Source organism: Saimiri boliviensis, chromosome 1 (genome assembly GCF_048565385.1).
Source record: "Saimiri boliviensis isolate mSaiBol1 chromosome 1, mSaiBol1.pri, whole genome shotgun sequence".
NCBI classification, from domain to species: domain Eukaryota; kingdom Metazoa; phylum Chordata; class Mammalia; order Primates; family Cebidae; genus Saimiri; species Saimiri boliviensis.
Window position 1 is genome coordinate 265,228,564 of NC_133449.1, and position 25,364 is coordinate 265,253,927.

General features: G+C 40.3%; 1 protein-coding gene across 13 annotated transcripts in view; it reads left to right on the plus strand.

Annotated features, from left to right (window-relative positions):
* The first annotated feature begins 289 nt into the window (after window positions 1-289).
* Window positions 290-25,364, plus strand: part of CPLANE1 (ciliogenesis and planar polarity effector complex subunit 1) — a 152,935-nt gene continuing 127,860 nt past the window's right edge. For 9 of the 13 annotated variants that reach the window (XR_012513891.1, XM_074386562.1, XM_074386576.1 and 6 more), the window contains exons 1-14: window positions 291-554; window positions 2,252-2,334; window positions 3,882-4,017; window positions 4,130-4,249; window positions 4,837-5,069; window positions 5,798-5,904; window positions 8,998-9,154; window positions 9,848-9,951; window positions 15,447-15,629; window positions 18,616-18,865; window positions 19,041-19,196; window positions 19,366-20,135; window positions 21,477-21,685; window positions 21,877-21,957. Coding sequence is in view for 11 of the 13 variants with exons in the window: in XM_074386562.1 (XP_074242663.1) it covers window positions 2,254-2,334; window positions 3,882-4,017; window positions 4,130-4,249; window positions 4,837-5,069; window positions 5,798-5,904; window positions 8,998-9,154; window positions 9,848-9,951; window positions 15,447-15,629; window positions 18,616-18,865; window positions 19,041-19,196; window positions 19,366-20,135; window positions 21,477-21,685; window positions 21,877-21,957 (2,587 nt within the window). In the remaining 2 variants the exon portion in view is untranslated. Of the gene's footprint in view, window positions 555-2,251; window positions 2,335-3,881; window positions 4,018-4,129; window positions 4,250-4,836; window positions 5,070-5,797; window positions 5,905-8,997; window positions 9,155-9,847; window positions 9,952-15,446; window positions 15,630-18,615; window positions 18,866-19,040; window positions 19,197-19,365; window positions 20,136-21,476; window positions 21,686-21,876; window positions 21,958-25,364 lie in introns of those variants that run through there. The other 4 variants (XR_012513883.1, XM_074386588.1, XM_074386598.1 and 1 more) reach the window with 2 other exon arrangements.

Genomic DNA, 25,364 nt, shown 5'->3' on the forward strand with positions numbered 1-25,364 from the left:
ATAAATCCTTAGGACGGGGAGTTCGGAAAAAGCCCCCTTCAGGGTTCCCAGGTGCCCGCTTCAACTGCGGAGGGTGGAGCAAAACCCCTTTATTTTCGGGTCTGTGCAGGGCCCCCACTAGGCAGGCGCAGCCCTTGAAGGTCCCGGTTGGTCGGTTATGAGGCGGCTCCCGGCGAAGCCCCGCCCAACGCCCGCACTCGAAGGAGGAGCTTCCGAGGAATGCGTGGGGAGCGTGAACGGAGGGGGCGCTGCGGCAGCTGAGGAGGGCGACGCGCGGGAGGAGGGGCGAGGAGCGTGGAGGCCGCGGCGGCGGCGGCTGCGGCTCAGAGGACGGGGCGGGGGTGCCTGAGGGCAGCGCCGCCCGCGCTCCCGGCCGGCTCTGAGCAGGCGCCGTGGCAGCTCCCGCGCCCCGCTGCCTGCCCTCCGCGGTCTGTCGGACGCAGGCTCGCGTCAGGGCGGGCGACTGGGCTCGCGGCCGTCGGCCTGGCTTCTCCGGCACCAGCAGTCGGCCTCGCCGCGCCTTCGCCGCTCGTCGGGCCCTGCCCCTGGCGGAGGTAACTGCCCGCTGATTCCTTCCCCCGCGATCCTAGCCTCCTCTTACGCCCCCGGACCCGGGAGTCCTCGGTCTCCCCTCAGGCGCGCTTCTGTCGGGCAGGTCGGCGACCTCCCACCTCCCGCGCCGTCTCCGCCGCACCCGGGCCTCGTCGGTCCCCACTACCCAGTCCGGGCCCGTCCTCGCTCTGGGCCTCCCCCAGCCTCCCGGCGTCGCGGGCTGACGGGGTCGCCCGGCCGGCGTGGGCGGTGCCCGGTTCCGGCCACACGTCGGCCCCGGACTCGAGCCCCCTCCCCTCCCGCCTGACTACCAGGCCTCTCGAGCAGGATCCGGAGGAATGGAACGTCTGATTTCCCTCACTGTTCGCAGTTTTAAGAGTGGCTAGTGGATTTAGGGGCATGTCAGTACGTAAGGTTCCCAGTCTTTTTTCACTCAGTAATTTTAGCAGCTCTGATACTGTGACTGGATTTGTTACTTCATTAGGAGCTGCAAATGTTGCTTTTATAATGCCGGCGTTCCTCTTGTATTTGGTTAACCCTTTTAAAAGAATTTACTTTATTTGTAATTTTATTTATTTATTTATTTTTGAGCTGGAGTCTTCTCTACGTTGCCCACGCTGGAGTGCATTGGCGCTCGCAGGCGCAATCACTGCTCCCTGCCGCCTAGAACCCCGCTGTTCTCAGGCGATCTGTCCACCTCAGCCCCGGTGCTGGCTGAGAGTCAGCACCTTGATAGACCTTTGTGTGCTGTCGGCCGGGCGTGGTGGCTCACGCCTGTAATCCAAGCACTTTGGAGGCCAAGGCGGGCGGATCACCTGAGGTCGAGAGTTCAAGACCGGCCTGACCAGCATGGTGAAACCCCGTCTTTAATTAAAAAAAAAAAAAAAAAAAAAAAAAAAGCCGGGCGCGGTGGCTCAAGCCTGTAATCCCAGCACTTTGGGAGGCCGAGGCGGGTGGATCACGAGGTCAAGAGATCGAGACCATCCTGGTCAACATGGTGAAACCCCGTCTCTACTAAAAATTCAAAAAATTAGCTGGGCATGGTGGCACGTGCCTGTAATCCCAGCTACTCAGGAGGCTGAGGCAGGAGAATTGCCTGAACCCAGGAGGCGGAGGTTGCAGTGAGCCGAGATCGCGCCATTGCACTCCAGCCTGGGTAACAAGAGCGAAACTCCGTCTCAAAAAAAAAAAAAAAAAAAAAAAAAAAAAACCCACAAAACTTTGTGTGCCGTCTCTGACTAGTTTTTCTTTTAATGCTATTTTACTTTAAAAAAAAAAACAAAACTATTTTGGTCTGGCACGGTGGCTCAGGCCTGTAATACTTTGGAAGGCCGAGGTGGGCGGATCATGTGAGGTCAGGAGTTCGAGACCAGCCTGGCCAACATGGTCAACCCCATCTCTACTAAAAACAGTACAAAAGTTAGCCAGGCATGGTGACCCGTGCTTGTAGTCCCAGCTATTTGGGAGGCTAATGCAGGAGAATTGCTTGAACCTGGGAGGTGAGGTGGAGGTTTGCAGTGAGCTGAGATCACACCACTGCACTCCAGCCTGGGTGACAGAGTGAAAGTCTTATCTCCAAAAAAAAAAAAAAAAAAAAAAAAGATGCTCCGTGAATATTATGAACCATTTATTATTATTACTATTATTGTTTACAGAATCTTGAGACTTTTTATCTAATTGGTCATTGATATCTTAACAGACATGGAGATAAGATTAGAAATTTTGACATCAACAAGTATTAAGCAGAAAAAACCATGGCCACGTGTCTCCTGGTTGGGAAAGGTAAGTTTTTTTTTTTTTTAAATTAATTCATGCAGTACCAGTTTTATATATGTTGCATGTGTGTTTTGCCTGTAATATAGGAGTGTTCTATGATCTTAAATAAAACGCTGTCTACTGGAGGAGGATATACAGGAGGGTCACCTACAACAGGATTTTGTGTATGTTTTGTTTTTATTATAATGAACAAGTTAGCTTTTCCAGAATATTAAGTGGTTTGTTTAGAAGAAGACTTTAAAAAAATGTATTTTTTTCACATTATGTTTAAGTCAAGTTTAAGTTAAGTTTAAGTTGAGATGGCATATATCAAAAGGGAATATTTAATCTCCTGAGCTTTCCTTTACTGGAACAGCTGATGAAGTGTTTCCTCCTGTTGTGGTTTTCTTAATCGTTCTGTAAAGTGTTCTTGGAACTAGGATGGAAGAACTGGGCTACAATACGTTAATAATCCAGGAATGCCATTCATAATACATGACATAGATTCTCCTATTAGGGGAAGTAGGCAATCCTACTTTATGTATAATGATTATTGAAATAAAGTGTTAAATTTCCTGTGAGAAATTATGCCACTGATTAACTCCCCTAGAATAGGAGTTCTCAAACTTTACAATATATCAGAATTATCTGGAGAGGTAGTTAAAACACAGATTGCTGGGCCCCACTCCTAAAGTTTTCAAAGTTAATTAGGTCTGTGGTAAGGTTGGATATTTTGTATTTCTAATGGGTGCTGATGCTGCTAGCTCAGTTTTACTTTGAAAATCACTGCCTTAGAATATATGAAAACAAGGTTAATTCAAAACAGCCTACTTTTTCTAGGTAATAAAAAATGAGCAGAGTCACAGGTTTATGAATTTCAGAAGCTATATCTATTTTAATTGAAATAAGTAAGTAAAAAACGTGCCCATACTATTGTTAAAATTGATGAGAATCAGGTACAGTGGTATACACCTGTGGTCCCAGCTACTCAGGAGGGTGAGGTGAGAGGATTGCTTGAGCCCAGGAATTCTGGGCTGCATTGTGCTGTACCAATTAGGTGTCTGCACTAAATTCAGTATCAATATGCTGACCTCCTGGGATGGAGGGGCTGGGATGACCACCAGGTTGCCTAAGAATGGTAAACTGGTCCAGGTCAGAAACAGAGCAGGTCAAAGCTCGAATGCTTATTGGTAGTGGGATAGTGCCTATAAATATCTACTGCACTCTAGGCTTGGCAACAAAGTAAGACCTCAGCTCTTAAAAAGATTTAAACAGTAGACAACCCAGTTTTGGCTAGCAGAATTGGAAGACACTCCTATAATTTTAAGCTTCAAAGAAATTGAAATAGAACGATTAGGTCACCTAACATAGTAGTTCCAATGAGATATTTTAAAATTAGAATTAAAAATGTTCAGGTTCCATAGAGTATCAAGCTTAATTTTCATTTTATGATTTGTGGTAGAAATGGATAATCTTTCTTAAATGTCACTTTTGTTTCTGAGATAATTTATTTAGGCAGTAGGTTGAATTAATTTCTGGCACCTCTTGAGTCCTTCACATGTTTCTTCTCTTAGGAAAAAGAAGCCGTTTTTCTTTTGGATGATAAATTCGTAAATGAAATTAATTTGCTATCAGGAAAGATAAAGAAGAAAATTCCTAGTCTGCAACCTTTGTTGAAGGATGTTATTGTCCTAACAACGTCCAGTAATGGTTAAGTAGTACTGATATTTTCAAATGGCTAAAACTGTATTTTTTTAATAACTAAGGGCGATGTTAAGGAAAATATTAGATTACAAGTATTTCATTTCATTTTTGGAAACAGATGCCTGGCTGGCTGGGATACTCATTACAGGAGAGCTTTTCCTTTGGAACAAAGATCAAGATTGTTTGAAAACTATACCAATAACTGAAAAGCCTAAGGAAGTGATCAAAGCTACAGTAGGTGGGAATTTTTTGTTTGTTTAAATTGGTTTAACTAGGAGAAATACGAAAAGACGTTGAAACATTTTTCTGTTATTGTCTTGAAAATATATTTCTGTATATGTGCATATGTATATCTGTTTGTATATTTCTTTGTGTGTGTGTGTGTGTGTGTATTTTTGGTCATGTTTATGATACCGAGATTCAACGTGAAGAAGAAAATTCTGACATGCCTAACGTATCTGTAATAATAATAGGTTTCAAATATCACATACTATGTACTTGATAAATGTTGCTATTTTTTGTACTTTTTTTTCCTTTAATTTTAGAGACAAGATCTTGTTCTGTCACCCAGGCTGAAGTACAGTAGCATGAGCATAGCTCAGTGCAGATTTGACCTTCTCCTTAAGCCTCCCAAAGTGCTGGGATTATAGGCAGGAGCTGCTGTGCCTGGATTGTATTTTTAATTTTTTTGCTAGTGCCTTAGTTTTGAAATCCTGAATGGTAACATTATTTGGGTTTCTTATTGTAAGAATACCTAAATTACATCCTTCCTTCAGGAGAATTTAGACTTCAGAAGTTTAATTAGTTTTTTGGTTTTTTTTTTAGCAAGGTCTTTGAAACCATACTTGTATGTATCTGGAAATGGGAAAAGAATTCTGCTCATAACACCTTCTGGATGCATATTTCTTTGGGAATATTTGGAATTAAAGAATATCTTGGCTTCTAAAAGCCTTTCATTGGTGGGCCAGTGGTCCCAGGTCATACCTGAAGAAGCAGTTCTCTTGCCTTCCGCTGAAGATAAAGAAGCTGTAGTGAATGCTGTTTTTGTAAAAAACGAGGTAAAGTCAGTCTCAGACTCAATCTGTAAGCTGATTAGCAGAGTATGTAATGGTATAACTATATATCTTTGGTCACCATAAATTGTCACAGTAATTGTGAAGTTCTTGTATGGAAAATATATTTTATATTTCTTGGGCCACATTTTGAAAAAGTGTTTATTAAAAGTAGTTTTAACTTAGAACTCCTTTTTTCTAGCCTTGATTTAAAAATATAGCTTGTTTGGTAATTTAACAAGCTAGAATTGGTTATACTAAACACACCATTTAACTGGGAAATAACAGATTCATGAACTTTTAAAAAACAAAAAACATTTAAAATAGCTGCTTGATATTCTTTGTATGTATGGACCAACATTTTGTTATCCAAACCACTATTGTTAGAAATTGCATTTTAAAGTTTTATTGTCCCCGCCCGCCAGCCCAGTGGTACCCTAATTTAAATAATATGAAAGTATAAAAAGAAAAATAAATATAAGAATGTTTTCATTTATAGCCACAGTAAATGTCAGTATTTTTTAAGAGCATTAGTTACAACCTGATTACCCATTTGAGACCTGCCTCTGGCTCAGAAAAAAATTAATTAGTCTTTACCTTAATGTTAAGAATAAAAAAAAAAGCAAGATCTCAATATTTTTTACTAGTTTATGATGCGGAATATATTTATATTTTTTTGTATCGATTTATTTTTTGATTAATTTCATACTAAAATACATTAAATTTATCTACAGTTATTTGGAGACTGCTGCCTGTGTTCATTTACTTTTTATTCTGGGGAGTGCCTGAAGTTAACATTTCTAGCAATTCGGTGGCATGAGAATGTATTTACATCTATAAGGTGAGGTAAATGTTTTCTTCCTCCTTATTTTCTTACTGATTTTTGTTTTCTTTTGGAGGCAGGGTCTTGCTGTATCACCCAGGCTGGGGGTCAGTGACACAATCATAGCTCACTGCAGCTTTGAATCACTGGGCTCAGGTAGTCCTCTCACCTCAGCCTCCTGAGTAGCTGTGACTATAGGTGTGTGCCACCATGCCTGACTAATTTTTTATTTTTATTTTTTAACAGACAGGGTCTTGCACTTCTGGGCTCAAGCAGTCCTCCTGTCTTGGCCTCCCAAAGTGCTGGGATTACAGACAGGCATGAGCCATCATACCTGGCCCCTTATTTTCTTTTTTTTTTTTTTTTTTTTTTTTTGAGACGGAGTTTCGCTCTTGTTACCCAGGCTGGAGTGCAGTGGCGCGATCTCGGCTCACCGCAACCTCCGCCTCCTGGGTTCAGGCAATTCTCCTGCCTCAGCCTCCTGAGTAGCTGGGATTACAGGCATGAGCCACCATGCCCAGCTAATTTTTTGTATTTTTAGTAGAGACAGGGTTTCACCATGTTGACCAGGATGGTCTCGATCTCTCGACCTCGTGATCCACCCGCTTCGGCCTCCCAAAGTGCTGGGATTACAGGCTTGAGCCACTGCGCCCGGCGGCCCCTTATTTTCTATCCCTTTTTTGTTTTTGTTTTTTTTTTTTTTGAGACGGAGTTTCGCTCTCGTTACCCAGGCTGGAGTGCAATGGCGCGACCTCAGCTCACCGCAACCTCCGCCTCCTGGGTTCAGGCAATTCTCCTGCCTCAGCCTCCTGAGTAGCTGGGATTACAGGCACGCGCCACCACGCCCAGCTAATTTTTTGTATTTTTAGTAGAGACGGGGTTTCACCATGTTGACCAGGATGGTCTTGATCTCTCGTGATCCACCCGTCTCGGCCTCCCAAAGTGCTGGGATTACAGGCTTGAGCCACCGCGCCCGGTCATCCCTTTTTAAACATTATTATTTTTTGATCCATATACATGAATAACATTTGTAAATGTTATTGTGAGTTTCAATTTCTGAGGCTTTATAAATGCTTTTCTTCCCCTCTTTTATTTCTAAATGTTTAATCCAGAAAGTTTATCTTGTTTTTGTCTTGTTTCTCTTTGAAGTGGGAACTTGTAAAAGATAAGACAAGCTATGATTTTGCTTCTCTAAGACTATAAAAGTAACTATTTTAGAAAATAATTCAATTGAAATTTAAAAGAGACATAACTATTTTGATTTGCTATTGTACCTTTTAAATGCTCGAGTGTTATTTTAATTAAAAATAATTTTATTGCCGGGCGCGGTGGCTCAAGCCTGTAATCCCAGCACTTTGGGAGGCCGAGGCGAGTGGATCACGAGGTCGAGAGATCGAGACCATCCTGGTCAACATGGTGAAACCCCGTCTCTACTAAAAATACAAAAAATTAGCTGGGCATGGTGGCGCGTGCCTGTAATCCCAGCTACTCAGGAGGCTGAGGCAGGAGAATTGCCTGAACCCAGGAGGCGGAGGTTGCGGTGAGCCGAGATCACGCCATTGCACTCCAGCCTGGGTAACAAGAGTGAAACTCCATCTCAAAAAAAAAAAAAAAAAAAAAAAAAAAATTTTATTCTAAAAAGCCTAATAAAATAGAAAATATATGTTATTTTCTTACAATGCCTAAGTAAGGTTTAGTAAAATGATATAATTTTTTTTTTTTTTAGTTGGAGGCTTGCTCTGTTGCCCAGGTTAGAGTGCAGTGGTGCGATCTCAGCTCACTGCAACCTCTGCCTCCCAGGTTCAAGCCATTCTTCTGCCTCAGTTTCCTGAGTAGCTGGGACTATAGGCATGCGCCACTTCTCCTGGCTAATTTTCGTATTTTTAGTAGAGACGAGTTTTACCGTATTGGCCAGGCTGATCTCGAATTCCTGACCTACTTTTTAAATCCCTGTAAAAATGTTTGGTATTATGTAGAAATATGTTTATCCAAACTTTTAGTGGAAGCAGGTATAATATATTTGGGGTTGGCTATAAAAACATGGCTCTACTAACAAAAGTCTAATATTGAACTTCTTTACCTAACCGGGAGGTGCTGCTCTTTTATGTGCAGACTTCTGAAAGGTCTCTGATATAGTTTGGATATTCATCCCTTCCAAGTCTCATGTTGAAAATAATCCCTAATGTTGGAATGTTGGAGATGGGGCCTGGTGGGAGGTGTTTGGGTCAAGGGTGCAGGTCCCTCAGGAATGACGTGGAGTTCTGCTTATAGGAATGAGTTCTTTCTCTGAGTTCACAGGAAATCTGGTTGTTTAAAAGAGTCTAGAATATCATCCTCCTCTCTCTTGCTCCCTCTCTTGGGAAAATCCTGTTCCCCCTTTCCTTTCTGCCATGGTTAGAAGCTTCCTGAAGCCCTCACAAGAATCTGAGGAGATGCTGATGCCATGCTAGCATAGCCTGTAGAACTGTGAACTCGAGTAAACCCCTTCTCTCTCTCTCTCTCTCTTTTTTTTTTTTAAGTAGAGAAAGGGTTTTACCATTTTGGCCAGGCTAGTCTCAAACTCCTGACCTCAGATGATCTGCCCACCTCGGCTTCCCAAAGTGTTGGGATTACAGGTGTGAGCCACCACGCCCATCACACTATCAGAGTCTCGCTATGTCGCCCAGGCTGGAGTGCAGTAGCATGATCTTGGCTCACTGCAAACTCTCGGCTTCAAGCCATTCTCCTGCCTCAGGCTCCTGAATAGCTGGGATTACAGGCACTTGCCACCATGCCCAGCTAATTTTGTATTTTTAGTAGAGACAGGATTTCAGTGTGTTGGCCAGGCTGGTCTCAAACTCCTGACCTTAAGTGGTCCGCCCGTCTCGGCCTACCAAAGTGCTAGGGTTACAAGTGTGAGCCACTGTACCCTGCCAACCGCCCCCCACTTTTTAAAAAATAAATTACTCAGTCTCAGGTATTCCTTTACAACAACACAATGGGTTAACATAGTCTCTACGATATTCCCTAAGTACACATGTAGGTTTTTAGGGTGGATCCTTTAATCTTCGTAATCAACTATATATAAATTTAAACATTACTATGCTTTTAATTATTTCATTACATTTTTAGGTCATTGCCATACCATGTTCACTGGGCCCAACAAGACTGTCATCTCTGCAGTCTAATTCCTAAATGTGAATCATTAAAGTCAAGAGGATCTCTAATTTCTGCCTTTTCAAGAGATGGCCTTACTCTGGCAGTAACTCTTAATCAGAAAGACCCCAAGGTCAGTAAATATCTGTCTTAGAAAGTAATCTATAAAAGAGGTTTATTCCAGTTTTGAGATTATTTTTTTTCTTAACATTCCTTTATATTCTTTTTTTTTTGAGACAGGGTCTCCCTCTGTCACCCAGGCTGGAGTGCAATGGTGTGATCATGGCTTGCCGCAGCCTCGACCTCCCAGGCTCAAGTGATCCTCTCACCTTAGCCTCCCAAGTAGCTGGGGCCATAGGCTTGTACCACCATGCCTGGATAATTTTTGTATTTTTTGGTAGAGATGGGGTTTTGCCATATTGCCCAGGCTAGTCTTGAATTCCTGAAGTCAAGCAATTCTCCCACCTCAGCCTCCCGAAGTGCTGGGACTATAGATGTGAGCCACTTTATGTTCTTTAAGTTGGAGATGTTTAATCCAACCTGACATTGTGGATTGGTAAAATTGTTTAAATTAGCTGCCATAACTTTCAAAACTTGGCTTTCAGAAATGGAAAAAGAGGAAAGAAGAGTAGTGTGGTAACTAATGTTCTTAAGGTGGAACATAAAAGAGCAAAGGCTATTGGGGATCAATATTGCATTGCCAGTGGGGAAATACTCCCTACATAGTTTATTAATAAAATGATAGATCTCTGTATCACTAGAATTGTAAATAATCGTTACAGTAAAGTAATTTAAATAGTTTTCTTGTCCTTTTTTTCCTTTCTAGGCAACTCAGGTATTATTTATAAACACACTGAATTTTGTTACTCTCTGTGGTAGCCTTAAAGGGTGTAGTAACAAGAGTCCCGTTGTGCCAACTGCACTTATTAGGTAAGATCTGTTTTGTCTGTATTTTTTTTTTTTTTTAAAGAGATGGGGTCCCTGTCAGGGGTAGTAGCTCACACCTATAATTCTAGCACTTTGGGAAACAAAGGTGGGAGGATCACTTGAGCTCAGGAGTTTGAGACCAGCCTGGGCAACACAGTGAGACCTCATCTCTACTAAAAAATGAAAATAAATTAGCCAGGCATGGTGATTCACACCTGTAGTCCCAGCTACTTGGGAGACTGAGAGAGTGGGTATCACCTGAGCCTGGGTGATGAAGGCTGCAGTGAACTGTGATCTCACCACTGCACTCCAGTCTGAGTCTGAGCAACAACACAGCAAGACCCTGTCTCAAAAAAAAAAAAAAAAAGAAAGGCTGGGTGCAGTGGCTCATGCCTGTAAATCCCAGCACTTTGGGAAGCCAACCCGGATCATCTCAGGTCAGAAGTTCAAGACCAGCCTGGCCAAAATGGTGAAACCCTGTCTCTACTAAAAAAAATTACCCAGGCGTGGTGGCATGTGGCTGTAGTCCCAGCACTTTGGGAAGCCAAGGTGGGCGGATCGTCTGAGGTCAGGAGTTCAAGACCAGCCTGGCCAAAATGGTGAAACCCTGTCTCTACTAAAAAAAATTAGCCAGGTATGGTGGCATGTGCCTATAGTCCCAGCTACTTGAGAGGCTGAGGCACGAGACTTGCTTGAATCCAGGAGGTGGAGGTTGCGGTGATCTGAGATCACTACACTCTAACCTGGATGACAGAGGGAGACTGTCACACACACACACACACACACACACACACACACACACACACAAGGAGCGGGATGGGGTCTTACTTGCTGCATAAGCTGGAGTGTAGTGGTGTGATCATAGCCCACTGCAGCATTGAACTGGGCTCAAGCAGCCCTTCCTACCTCAGCCTTCCTAGTAGCTGGGACTACAGGTGTGTATCACTGTACATGGCTAATTAAAAAAATTTTTTTGTGGAAACAGGATCTTGCTATGTTCACCAGGATGGTCTTGAACCCTTGTTTTAAGTGATCCTCCTACCTTGACCTCCTAAAGTGCTAGATTGCAGGTCTGAGCCACCATGCCCCCACTAAAAGTTGCTTTATGTAAGGAAGCCCTTAAGTACTTTAAGGAAGGGTCTGGTGGGGTAGAATATAACATACTTTATTTTCTCTTTCATTTCTTTCTATGTCTTCTTAGGAGGAGTTTAATCATAAGTAGAGAAATGTTGGGCTGAATTGGAGAGGCTGAAATGAAAAAGCCTTGTTTGGAAAGAACATTATTTAATTGGAGAGCCTGGGTTTTTTTTTTTTTTTTTTTTTCTTCTTGCCAAAAAGCATTCTACCAGCCTGGGGGTTTTATAGTCTTTAAAAAGTAAAACAAATTTTAAAAAATGTACTTAATGGGTACAGGTGTGTATTTATTACATGCATATATTGTGTAGTGGTGAAATCTGGGCTTTTAGTGTTAATAGTGAACATCGTACCCAATAGTTAATTTTTTAGCCGTCACTTCCCTCCCATCTTTTGCAAAGTCTCCAATGCCTATTATTCCACTTGTATGTCCATGTGTACCCATTGTTTAGTCCCCACTTATAAGTTAGAACATGTAGTGTTTGACTTTCTGTTTCTGAGTGATTTTGCTTGGGATAATGACCTCCAGTTCCATCCATGTTACTGCAAAAGACGTGGTTTCGTTTGTGGTTTTTTTCTTTTTTTTCTTTTTTTGAGATGGAATCTCAATCTTTCACCAGGCTAGAGTGCAGTGGTACAATCTTGGCTCACTGCAACCTTCATCTCCTGGGTTCAAGAGATTCTTCTGCCTCAGCCTCCCGAGTAGCTGGGATTACAGGTGCTCACCGCCACGCCGGGCTAATTTTTGTATTTTTAGTAGAAATGAGGTTTTACCAAGTTGGCCAAGATAGTCTCAATCTCTTGACCTCATGATCCACTTGCCTTGGCCTCCCAAAGTTCTGGGATTACATTCGTTTTGTGGCAGAGTGGCATTCCGTGGTACATGGATGTACACACATCACATTTTCTTTAATCCTTTGTTGATGATGGTTCAGTTGATTTCATATCTTTGCTATTGTGAATAGTAATGTGATAAACATAAGAGTGCAAGTATCTTTTTGATACAATGATTTCTTTCCCTTTGGGTATATGCCCAGTAGTGGGATTACCAGATTGAATCTTAGTTCCTATTTTGGTTCTTTGAGAAATTGCCATACCATTTTCCATAATGATTGTACTAATTTACATTCCCACCAATCATGTTTGTTCCCTTTTCTCATGTTCTCATGAGAAACATGTTCCCTTTCCTCTGCATCCTTGCCAACAAGTTTTTTGACATTTCAGTAATAGCCATCTGACTGGTATAAGATATTGTCTTGTTGTTTTAATTTGCATTTCTCTGATGATTAGTGATGTTGAGCATTTTTTCATGTTTATTGGCTGCTTGTATGTCCTGTGAGAAATGTCTATTCATGACCTTTGATCAGTTTTTTTTTTTTTTTTGAGATGGAATCTTGTTCTGTCCCCAGGCTGGAGTGCAGTGTCTCGAACTCAGCTCACTGCAACCTTTGCCTCCCTGGATCAAGCGATTCTCATGACTCAGCTTCCCGAATAACTGGGATTACAGGCACATGCCACCACACTAAGCTATTTTTTTTTTTTTTTTTTTTTTTTTTTTTTTGAGACGGAGTTTCGCTCTTGTTACCCAGGCTGGAGTGCAATGGCGCGATCTCGGCTCACCGCAACCTCCGCCTCCCGGGTTCAAGCAATTCTCCTGCCTCAGCCTCCTGAGTAGCTGGGATTACAGGCACGCGCCACCATGCCCAGCTAATGTTTTTTGTATTTTTAGTAGAGACGGGGTTTCACCATGTTGACCAGGATGGTCTCGATCTCTCAACCTCGTGATCCACCCGCCTCGGCCTCCCAAAGTGCTGGGATTACAGGCTTGAGCCACCGCGCCCAGCCTATTTTTTTTTTTTTTTTATATTATTAGTAGAGATGGTGTTTCACCATGTTGGTCAGGTTGGGCTTAAATTCCTGACCTTGTGATCCACCTGCCTTGGCCTCCCAGAGTGCTGGGATTATAGATATTAGCCACTGCACCCAGCCTCTTTGCCCAGTTTTTTTAAATGAGGTTTTTTTTTTTTTTTCTTGTTGAGTTGTCTTAGTTCCTTGTAGATTCTAGGTATTAGCTCTTTGTCAGATGCATAGTTTGCAAATACTTTCTCCCATTCAAACTCCTAGGCTCACGCTATCCCCCTGCCTGCCTCAACCTCCTGGGACAACAGGTGCACACCACCACTCCTGACTACTTTCTTTTTTTTTTTTTTGAGACTGAGTTTCGCTCTTGTTACCCAGGCTGGAGTGCAATGGCGCGATCTCGGCTCACCGCAACCTCCGCCTCCTGGGCTCAGGCAATTCTCCTGCCTCAGCCTCCTGAGTAGCTGGGATTACAGGCACGCACCACCATGCCCAGCTAACTTTTTGTATTTTTAGTAGAGACAGGGTTTCACCTTGTTGACCAGGATGGTCTCAATCTCTTTTTTTTTTTTTTCGGTAGAGCCAAGGTCTTGCTGTGTTGCCCAGGCTGGTCTTGAACTCCTGGCCTTATGCAATCCTCTCACCTCAGCCTCCCAAAATGTTATGATTACAGAAGTCAGCCACTGCACCTGGCTGAGAGAGTGTAGTCTTTTTTTCTTTTTCTTTTTTTTTTTTTTTGGAGACAGTAAGACTCTGTCACCCAGGCTAGAGTGCAGTAGCGTGATCTCGGCTCACTGCAACCTCCACCTCCGGGGTTCAAGCAATTCTTTGCCTCAGCCTCCGAAGTAGTTGGGATGATAGGTGCCCGTCACCACGCCTGGCTAATTTTTTTTTTTTTTTTTTTTGAGACGGAGTTTTTGCTCTTGTCACCCAGGCTGGAGTACAATGGCGCTATCTCGGCTCACCACAACCTCCGCCTCCTGGGTTCAGGCAATTCTTCTGCCTCAGCCTCCTGAGTAGCTGGGATTACAGGCACACGCCACCATGCCCAGCTAATTTTTTTGTATTTTTAGTAGAGACGGGGTTTCACCATGTTGACCAGGTTAGTCTCGATCTCTCGACCTTGTGATCCACCCGCCTCGGCCTCCCAAAGTGCTGGGATTACAGGCTTGAGCCACCGCGCCCGGCCTGCCTGGCTAATTTTTATGTGTTTTTTTTGGAGACGGGGTTTTACCATCTTGGCCAGGCTAGTCTTGAATTCCTGAACTTGTGATCTGCCTGCCTCAGACTCCCAAAGTGCTGGGATTACAGGCATGAGCCACTGTGCCTGGCCGAGCCTAGTCTTTTAAACAAAATTGGCATCCTCTATATATAAGTCAGTAGTAACGGGAAATTTGGGATGGCACATGAGCTACCACCAGGATCTAAGTAGGAAGATTTCCTCTTAGAGCTTCTAACTTCCTTTTCTGAATACTTTTCCGTGCTATTCTATGAATTTCCAGAGTTTTCAGGTTTATCTAGCCCTGCCTCTTTGTTTTCTTTTACTCTCCACAAGTTCCTTTCTCCTAATAAATTTCTAATTCATATTCATAATACTTTCAAAGTATCAGTCTCAGTTCAATGGTCTCTCTGATTTAGAATGTCATTTTCTGAGGATGACCTTACTGTTTGTTCTTATTACCAGGTATCAATAACTGTGATAAGATGGTAATAAAGGAATTAAAATCTAAAATTTTAAAAAATAAAAATAAAATTTAAATAAGTTACCCAATAGTTAAGGAGTAGTAACAATTAGAGCTTTGGGAAGAGGGAGTCTCCTGTTGAGAGGGACTCTTAACAGCCTTCAGAGAGGATAGATGTGGTCTTGAAATCTATCAGTAGATCTTGGTTGTGGACTCTAATAGGATTAAAATTCATTCTAATATGTGAGTGACTAAAAAGCTCAGTTTTTTAGGAATATTTTCATATATATGTATTTTTGAGATATTATTGAGACAGAGTCTCCCCTGGGAGCACAGTGGTGGAATTTTGGCTCTCTGCAACCTTTGCCTCCCTGGTTCAAGCCATTCTCCTGCCTCAGCCTCTCCAGTAGTTGGGATTACAGGCACCTCGCACCATGCTCAGCTAAGTTTTGTATTTTTGTAGAGATGGGGTTTCACCATGTTAGCCGGGCTCCTGAACTCCTGACCTCAGATGAACCGTCTGCCTCGGCCTCTCAAAGTGCTGGGGTTATAGGCCTGAGCCACCGTGCGTGACTGAATATTTTCATTTTTTAATTGCTTATGAATTTCTAATTGGAATATTGTTAAAATAGATGTTTATGAACAAACTCCTTTGTTCTAAGAAGTAAAATTCATGAAGTGTATATGGCAGTTGCCTACTACTAGTCATTCTTTTGCCCTCATGTTTTGAACTGTCACACCTCTGCTTGGTACAGCCCATTTTAAATGGTCATAGACATTGTAAAGTATCTTTTTAAACTTGTTGTCTCTTATTTATTATAGGTCCTACTGGGTAGGTGATATCAGCTGGACACATGATAGTCTTTTTTTGGCTTGTATGTTAAAACGTGGCTCTCTGGTTTTATTGACCTGCCAAGGTGAATTGCTAACATTAATTACATTTGGTTGCTCTATAGAATTTGGGCCAGCAGAATTTATTCCTCTTCATCCACTAATAACATATAGGTGAGACATTTGAATTATGTTAATTTGTTCTTAGAATTTTTTCTCTTTCGTATTAGTTTTACTGTGTATTTAAAAAAATTTCATCTTTCAAATTGTCTTACTCTTTCTTTGAGTCTGTCATCTCAATATCTGTTTCTTATTTATAGTTTTCTTCTATTTCTTTCTGTGGCTTAATCCTGGTGAAAATTTGACATTGTGACTATGTAAGTATAAGTTATTTAAATATTTAATAGCACTAAAAGTTATTTGATATAAAAGTTAATAAAAGTATGATATTATTAAAAAAGAAGAGCACTTAGAAAATTAGTAACTCAAAATTAACTTGATCAGTGGATTTATCTACTTTTTTCCCAAAGGGAAAATATTACCAGAAATGGATAGAAAACTCTAGGATTTAGCCATATTTTAATTTTTGTTGTTTTAAAAATTATTTTTATTTTTTATTGATACATAATATTTTACATATTTATGGGATATATGTGATATTTTGTTACATGCATAGCATGTGTCATATAATTTTTGCTTGTGAGATGAAGTAGCAATTTGGCTTTGGAGTCAGATCAAGATTCACATACTGGTTCTTTTACTTATTAGTTGTATGACTTTGGGTTAGTTATTTTTTTTTTTCCAATTTTTATTCTTATTATTTATTTATTTATTTGGGGTAAAGTTTCTCTCTTGTTGCCCAGGTTAGAGTGCAATGGTGTGATCTCAGCTCACTGCAACCTCCACCGCCTGGGTTCAAGTGATTCTCCTGCCGTAGCCTCCCAAGTAGCTGAGATTACAGGCATGCACCACCACACCTGGCTAATTTTGTATTTTTAGTAGAAATGGGGTTTCACCATGTTGGTCAGGCTATCTTGAATTCCTGGCCTCAGGTGATCCACCCGCCTCAGCCTCCCAAAGTGCTGGAATTACAGGTATAAGCCACTGTGCCTGGCCAATTTTTTAATTTTTAAAAATTTCTTTTGATCTCCAGTCCTGCAGAAGGGTTATTATTTAAGCCTCAGTTTCTTTTACTATAAAATGAGGGTGACAATTATCGTGTCTTAGGGTTGAGAGAATGAAGTAAGATAATATATAATTACAAATCAGCACAGTCTGGCATAAAGTTAGTGCTCAGTAAATATTTGTTATTGATGTTGATTATATGTTGCTAGACACATATGCATAACTATTTACAAGACACACAAACTGGAAAAGACCTTTGAAATTAATCTATTCCTTTCACGTTATAGAAAGGAAACTGAGGTAGGGTGTTTCCTTGATTATATTTACCAAAAAAAGGCACTTAATTTTTAGCAATAGGTAATGCTAATGAAAAAATGTGTCACTTCCTGCAGTGAAAGTATTTTTCCTTGTTATGGTCTAATTCATAATTGACTAGAATTTTCTCATATTGTTTAAAATTAATATTTGAGGCCTGTTTTCTGATTATGAAATACTTGTAATCTTATACTTCAGAGATAACAATTATTAACGTTTTATTATGTTGTCCCCCCAATTTTAAAAATATTCACATAACAATGATAATGGCAATATTAGTTTCTTTTTAAAATACTGGATAAATTATATATCCTGTTTACTATTTTTCATTTTTGCTTTAACAGCATATCTTTTACATCTTTCCATGTTAGGCATCATTTTTAATGATTCTACAGATGTTTGTGGTGTGTATGCTATGTAATTACCAATTTTCTATTGTCATTTGGCTAATAAAAAGTCTATATTTGAATAGTTGTCTAACCAGGAAAAAAAATTACTCTATACTTTGATGGTTTGTTCCTTTTATATTTGTAAAGCCCTAACTTTATTTTTATTTATTTATTTATTTATTTATTTTTTGAGACGGAGTTTCGCTCTTGTTACCCAGGCTGGAGTGCAATAGCGCGATCTCGGCTCACCGCAACCTCCGCCTCCTGGGTTCAGGCAATTCTCCTGCCTCAGCCTCCTGAGTAGCTGGGATTATAGGCATGCATCACCATGCCCAGCTAATTTTTTGTATTTTTAGTAGAGACGAGGTTTCACCATGTTGACCAGGATGGTCTTGATCTCTTGACCTCATGATCCACCCGCCTCGGCCACCCAAAGTGCTGGGATTACAGGCTTGAGCCACCGCACCCGGCCAAGACCTAACTTTAATAAGGAGTGCTATTAAGTAATAAGAATCAGGTACATCATAATAACAATAAATATGTATGTTTAAGTGGAAAATCATATTTAAACAGGTAAAATTTTACTCCCACCATTTTATCCAAGTCTCAACTTTTTTTCTTCTCTTTAATTAAAAAGTATACCAATAGTTCATAATTGTATTTGTATAAGCATATTTAAATATATAGTAAGAGGAAAGTTAACTATTTAATTCTCTTTAATAGTAAAAATAAACTGCCTTAATTATTTTCTGAAATAGGTTGTATATAGAGTAAAAATGAAATAGTGGCCGGGCGTGGTGGCTCAAGCCTGTAATCCCAGCACTTTGGGAGGCTGAGGCGGGTGGATCACGAGGTCAAGAGATCGAGACCATCCTGGTCAACATGGTGAAACCCCGTCTCTACTAAAGATACAAAAAATTAGCTGGGCATGGTGGCACGTGCCTGTAATCCCAGCTACTCAGGAGGCTGAGGCAGGAGAATTGCCTGAACCCAGGAGGCGGAGGTTGCGGTGAGCCGAGATCACGCCATTGCACTCCAGCCTGGGTAATAAGAGTGAAACTCTGTCTCAAAAAAAAACAAAAAACAAAAAAAAAAACAACGAAATAGCAAATGCTACCATTTAGGAAAAATTTAAAATATATGAGCCTATATATTATTTTATCTTAATCACTGTGTTATTTTTCCTGAAAGATATATACATATTTAATATTTTTGTGTGTTTCATCTGCTTGTTTTTTTCATTGTTCTGTAACTTTTTTCTTTTTTTTGAAAAACATTATTTTCTTAAGATCTCTCTTATTGATTCTTGTATTTTGGTGTTTGTTTACTAGACCACAGCAGTTTACATTTCAAGATTCAAATAATTCTATAGATTCATCAGCTTCTGATACTGACCCTATGAGACAGAGATTTTCTATAAAAGCACACTCACGGTTACCCTACCTCGTTATATCTGATGGCTATATGGTCACAACCCTTCGATTTCTTGATCACCTGTCTCCATCAGTGCACATGAGATCACTTCTACTTGATTCAGCCCAGAGGCTTGAGAAAATATATCAGAGTGTGATATTGTCTAAGGTATAGTGCTTTTTTATATCATTAGGAAAAGTTTCTTTTTTCTTTTCAAATTTAAAACTTTACTGACAGTAATGTCCTTGAATTGTATACAGTCATTTTTAGAATTTTTAATTCCTTATAATGTAATTACAGATAACATTTTGCTCTTGCAAATTTTTTATCTTTTCTTCTTTAGCCAAAAGGCAAAGGACTGAACTTGCGATCACTGAATTCCCTAAGGTCTAGTCTGTTAAAACACCAAGGAAATGAAAGTTCAGCTGCTTTCACTGTCCCCAAATTCTTGCAGGCAGAAGAAACAATGAATTTAAATGAAAATACAGCAGATTTTCAGGTACTTAGTAGCAGTATTTTATTTACTTTGAACAGTTATGACTTTATTTCAAGAAACGTATTTTGTTTTTCTCCTGTTAAAAGGGAAGAGAAATTTAAGAACACTAAAGAGATTCTATTGATAAGATATTAAATGGTATTAAGTATCATTTTTTTCCCTCATGTTTTAGGATTTTGAAGCAGAGGAAACTGATGAAGACAGACACTTTCCAGACAACTTATTTCCTTTTTGGAACAAAAGAGATGATCTGCTGTGTAGTAGTATCAAGGAAGGAAGATTGGAATTTGCATCTATGTTTGATACGATACATGCAAAAGATGATAGTGAGAAGACAGATAGAACCATTACAGTACTGCATTCTATCCAGAAAAATCTACTTGCAGCATGGACTATAGGAATTTCAAAAACTGTGACAGAAAAAAATTTAATGTTAAATTACATAGTAGTTTGTATCACTCATTTTTTTTACATTCTTCAATTTACAAAATGTCCTTTTCCCAAATTTGATCTTTTTTTAAACAAAAGCTCAAGACATAATGCATGGATACTTTGCATCTTTCAACTTTTTCATCAGTGTTTGTCAATCCATTATTGGGATATAAGATACAAACAAGATGTGGGACATTTGATAAAGCTAACCTCAAATACTATAAAACTTTTGCTGACTCAGCAACAAAAGGGTCAGTTATTCTCAGAGAAACTTTTAGCCTGTTTTTATTTACTCAGAATGGTAGCTGACAATTTAAATGGTGTATACAGTCTTCAACCTGAAGTTATTTCAGCATCAGCTGATGGAAATAAAATAACAGATGAAGACTCATTGGTGGTACCTATTTTTCAAATGTTTCGAGATAGTGGTTCTGAGGAAAACTGGTCTTGGAACTCATTTTTCAAGATTCATCCTCAAGTAGTAAGTCCTGTGCAACAGCCAGGACACAGGTATAATCACTTTAATATTGGGATACCATTAGCATTATGGATTTTTAAAATTTTTTAAAACTTGGGCTACAATTCCCATATTGTAAAATTCATCATTTTAAAATGTACTATTTAGTGTTTGTTAGTGTATTTATAAGGCTGTGAAACTATTAACACTAATTCCAGAACATTTATCAACCCCCAGAAAGAAATTTCCTATCTATATTAGCACTCAGCATTATAGATTTTATTTTAAAAAATATTTAAGGCCAGGTGTGGTGGCTCATGCCTGTAATCCAAGCACTTTGGAGGCCAAGGCGGGTGGATCACTTGAGGTCGGGAGTTCAAGACCAGCCTGACCAACATGGTGAAACCCTGTCTTAAAAAAAAAAAAAAATTTACATGTTTCAAACATGTTAAATATATTTATCATGTTCTACATGATAAATGTGTACAATTTTAGTTTGCCAGTTAAAAATTTTAGGATTTATGCCAAATGTTGTACAATGCATATTTTCTTGGTCTTGGAAAACCATGATGTTGAAAGATTTTGGTTTAGTTAAGTACTGTCGAAAGATTACTTAAAAAATTAGCTGGGTACAGTGGCTCACACCTGTAATCCAGCACTTTGGGAGCCTGAGGCAGGTGGATCACTTGATCCCAGGAGTAGCCTGGGCAACATGATGAAACTCCACAGCTAAAAAATTAGCCAGGCCTGTTGGCATGTGCCTGTAATACCAGCTACTAAGGAGGCTGAGGTGAGAGGATTGCTTGAGCCCAGGAGGCAGAGTTTGAGCAATATCACACCACTGCACTCCAGCATGGGCGGCAGAAAGAGACCCTTTCTGAAGAAAAAAAAAAAAAATACACCAGAAACAGTGTGGTGTACCTGTGGTCCCAGTTGCCCGAGAGGCTGAGATGGGCGTATTGCTTGATTCCAGGAGGTTGAGGCTACAATCAGCGGTAATGGAGCCATTGCAATTCAGTCTGGGTGACAGAGCAAGACTCTTGTCTCCCAGGCTGGAGTGTAGTGGCACATATCTGTAATTTCACCTGCTCAGGAGGCTGAGGTAGGATGATTGCTCGGGCCCAGGGGTTTGAGATCAGTCTGGGCAACATAGCGAGACCCCGTATCTTAAAACAGAAAGATTGCAGGTGCTTAAAACATTTATGAAGATTTTATCTATATTAGACATTTTTTGATCATTTGATTTTGCACTATATTTAAATCTGATTAGTTTGTATGTATGCTATTATGTTGGTGAAGAATTCAGGCTAAAAAAAAATAGGCTAAAAAGGAGGCTAAACTCATCATTATTAGCCTGAAATTTGCTTTTGATAATTACCTGATTTTATGTGCAGATTGATTGTTCTCTGGAGAGTATTGTACAAAAAAACTTTATGGTATCAAGCACAATTAAATCGAAGAGTTCCTGAAGGTGATAGTCAGTTAACTGAAAAGATGACACATGAAGCATCTACTGTCAAGTCCCTGTTATGTCATTTGCAGGCTAACCTACAGACTACTGGAGATCACTTGAACCAAACTTTAGAACTTAAATCTATCGATGGTCAGTATCTTATGAACATTTTCTAGCTCTATGAAAAATGATATAGTTAATCAGACTTTGAATTTCAAATTGGTTGTAATGATTTGTTTTCCAAAATAATTTCTGGGTGAGCTCCATTAACTGAATTTTAAAACAGTAAATTTTTATGAAGTAATATAATTATGACTAATTGTTGGTTAAAAACTTTGTAGGGGAAGAGTGTTTCTTACTAGGATCATATGAAAAGTCTGTTCAGCTGTGGAAAGACGCTCTACAAGAAATCCAAGAGAAAGGTAGGAGAGTGTTAAAAAAAATATATGCCGTAATATTAGCAGCACAGCTTTTAGCTTGGTGTAGACCTTAAAAATAATTCTAAATTCCAGATTGCTTATGATATCCTAATGCCAAATAGAATACATGTTGTAGGCAACTTGCTACTCATGAATACTTACCTAAAATTATTCTTTTTTTTTTTTTTTTGAGATGGAGTTTCGCTCTTGTTACCCAGGCTGGAGTGCAATGGCACGATCTTGGCTCACTGCAACCTCCGCCTCCTGGGTTCAGGCAATTCTCCAGCCTCAGCCTCCTGAGTAGCTAGGATTACAGGCACGCGCCACCATGTCCAGCTTATTTTTTGTATTTTTAGTAGAGACAGGGTTTCATCATGTTGATCAGGATGGTCTTGATCTCTTGACCTCGTGATCCACCCGCCTCGGCCTCTCAAAGTGCTGGGATTACAGGCTTGACTAAAATTATTCTTAACCTTGGAATTGGTAACACTAAGAATCTTTTCAGTGATCTATAGGTAAGTCTCCTTCTGTCCTTTCTTTGATTTGTGATAAAACCTATGGTTGATTGTTGATGGGGAAAAATGAGATTTAGATCCTATATAAAATAATGTGGATTTTTTTTTTTTTTTTTGGTAATTTAGACTGCAAGTGTCTAAATGGGAAACTATAGGTCATATATTTCACCACCTTCTTACGGATTTACAGAAACATGGAGCAAGGGCTTTTTGCCTTTAAGTAATTTAACTTTAAGAATTGTATGTCAGTTAACCGTATCGTTGCATTAAGTAGGGGCTTCATGGAGTTTTTGAGAAGAATATAGGGATGTGGATGTTAGAAACTAGTTACAGCTGCCGGGCGCGGTGGCTCAAGCCGGTAATCCCAGCACTTTGGGAGGCTGAGGCTGGTGGATCACGAGGTCAGGAGATCGAGACCATCCTGGTCAACACGGTGAAACCCCGTCTCTACTAAAAATACAAAAAATTAGCTGGGCATGGTGGCGCGTGCCTGTAATCCCAGCTACTCAGGAGGCTGAGGCAGGAGAATTGCCTGAACCCAGGAGGCGGAGGTTGCGGTGAGCCGAGATCGCGCCATTGCACTCCATCCTGGGTAACAAGAGTGAAACTCCGTCTCAAAAAAAAAAAAAAAAGAAAAGAAAAAAACTGGTTACAGCTTTTATGATATAGGACTGAGGATATGGCTGAGATGACAGAGGTTCTCAGCTGGTGACCCTGGAACTAGCCTTGACTGCAACTCTTACACAATCAGATTTGGCCCATTATTAAATTTATTTTCTGACTGCTGTGGCTTTGTATGTTTCATTCACTCATCTACTTAACCAGTATTTGTTGAGTGCCTGCTATGTGCCCAGCACTCTGTTAAGCACTAATGATAACTGAAATAAACAACTTTACTCTCTAGTTGCCCACAGTCACTTTTCTCATTATGTTTTATGGTAGGTGTTTAGGGAACACAGAAGAGCACCTCAATAAAATCAGGCTGGAGTGCAAGCGTCAGTCTGGGGAAGACCTCTTGGAGTTGACATTTAAAATTGAGTAGAGATTGGCCAATTAAAGTCATGGAAATGGTTTAACAGAGGATATAGCATTCCAAAACCAAAAAGGCCTGGCAATTTGGTAAACTTAAAGTAGTTTAGTAGGACTAGGTTATGTGATACATGTATTATATATGATGTTGGTGATAGGATGATAAGAGCTAAGTCGAGAGGTAGATGGACAACAGATGATAAAGGAGGGTCTTGTATGGAGTGCTAAGAAATTAAAATTTTTATATTGAAGACAGTGGGATTGGTTAGTACACTTTAGATAGGAAAAGGACTTATAGAAATAAGGATAGGCTGTTTAGAAAGATCACTTTGGTATAGTTGTGGAAGGTCAATTGCAGGACTCTTATGTAGGGATGTGGGTTTTACTTGGAAGCAAGGAAATTACTCAGATGAGGAGGCTTGAAACCAAGGCAATGTCAAGGGTAATGGAGAACAGAGGTCACATTTGACGGTTATTTAATAGGCTTGACTAGTCTACTTCTGATTGAGTAGATTTGGAGAAAGAAAGCTAGTGTAGTTCTCTGACTTGGGGATTGTCCATTTGGATGAAGAAGAACAGCATTCACTGAGATGTGAAGTTCTGGATGAAGAAAAGTTTTCATAATGAGTTCCATTGTGGACATTTTGTTTAATTTCATTCAACTGCCATCTATTAGGAATGGCTTCTATTGGTGGAGACTGAAAGTAGCAGTGGCTTTCCTTTGTGAAAGGAGGGCAGAAGTTGCAGTTTGGGGCTGATGTGATGTTTCCACTGTATCACCAACGCCCCAGGCTCCTTTAGTTTTTTTACTGCATCATCTTTAGTGCATTGCCTCCAGTCTTAAGGCCATTACGTAGGCTAAGATGGTTCCTAGACCTTCAGCTTTCACATCCATATTCTAAGCAGCTAATAGGACAAAGGTTGGAAGAGCTGGAAAGGTTGCATTTCCTAGCTTTCTGATTTACCTTCTTTAAGCAGCTTTTCTGGAAATTGTATACAATATTATCTCTTGAGTCGGAACAGTCACTTTTACATGGCCACATGTGTGAGAAATTGTGATCTGGGTACATTATAACCTTAAATAAAATTGGAATTATTTTACTCAGAAAGAATAGATAAGAGGTAGGCAACCAACAGTTTCAGTCTTCCGATATGTAAAGGCAGTTGTCAGGGGCTCCTAGCTTACTGGGTAACTGTTTCTTTTTCAGGAAGTCTTTTTGGCCATCTCTTTGATACACACTCAAGCCTGGGCAACAAGAGCGAGTTTTTGTGGCATGTTCCCTTCTGTTTCATACTGTGTATACTTGAGATAGAAGTTATTAGTAGACCTTAATGCTAAGTTGATAAGAATTTACATCTCTCTTTAGATAAAATCTCAGTCATCCTAGAGCCTGATATAAGAAAATAAATTGTTTAGAATTTAAAATGAAAAAGAGCAAAGTATGATTCACCTGTTTAAAAAAATCTTTTTTTTTTTTTTTTTTGAGACGGAGTTTCGCTCTTGTTACCCAGGCTGGAGTGCAATGGCGCGATCTCGGCTCACCGCAGCCTCCGCCTCCTGGGTTCAGGCAATTCTCCTGCCTCAGCCTCCTGAGTAGCTGGAATTACAGGCATGTGCCACCATGCCCAGCTAATTTTTTGTATTTTTAGTAGAGACGGGGTTTCACCATGTTGACCAGGATGGTCTCGATCTCTTGACCTCGTGATCCACCCGCCTCGGCCTCCCAAAGTGCTGGGATTACAGGCTTGAGCCACCGCGCCCGGCCTAAAAAAATCTTATATTGAAGTGTGAAACAGATATAGAAAAGTTCACATATAATGAGTGGATAACTTGATGAATTTTCACAAACTATACACTCCTGTCAA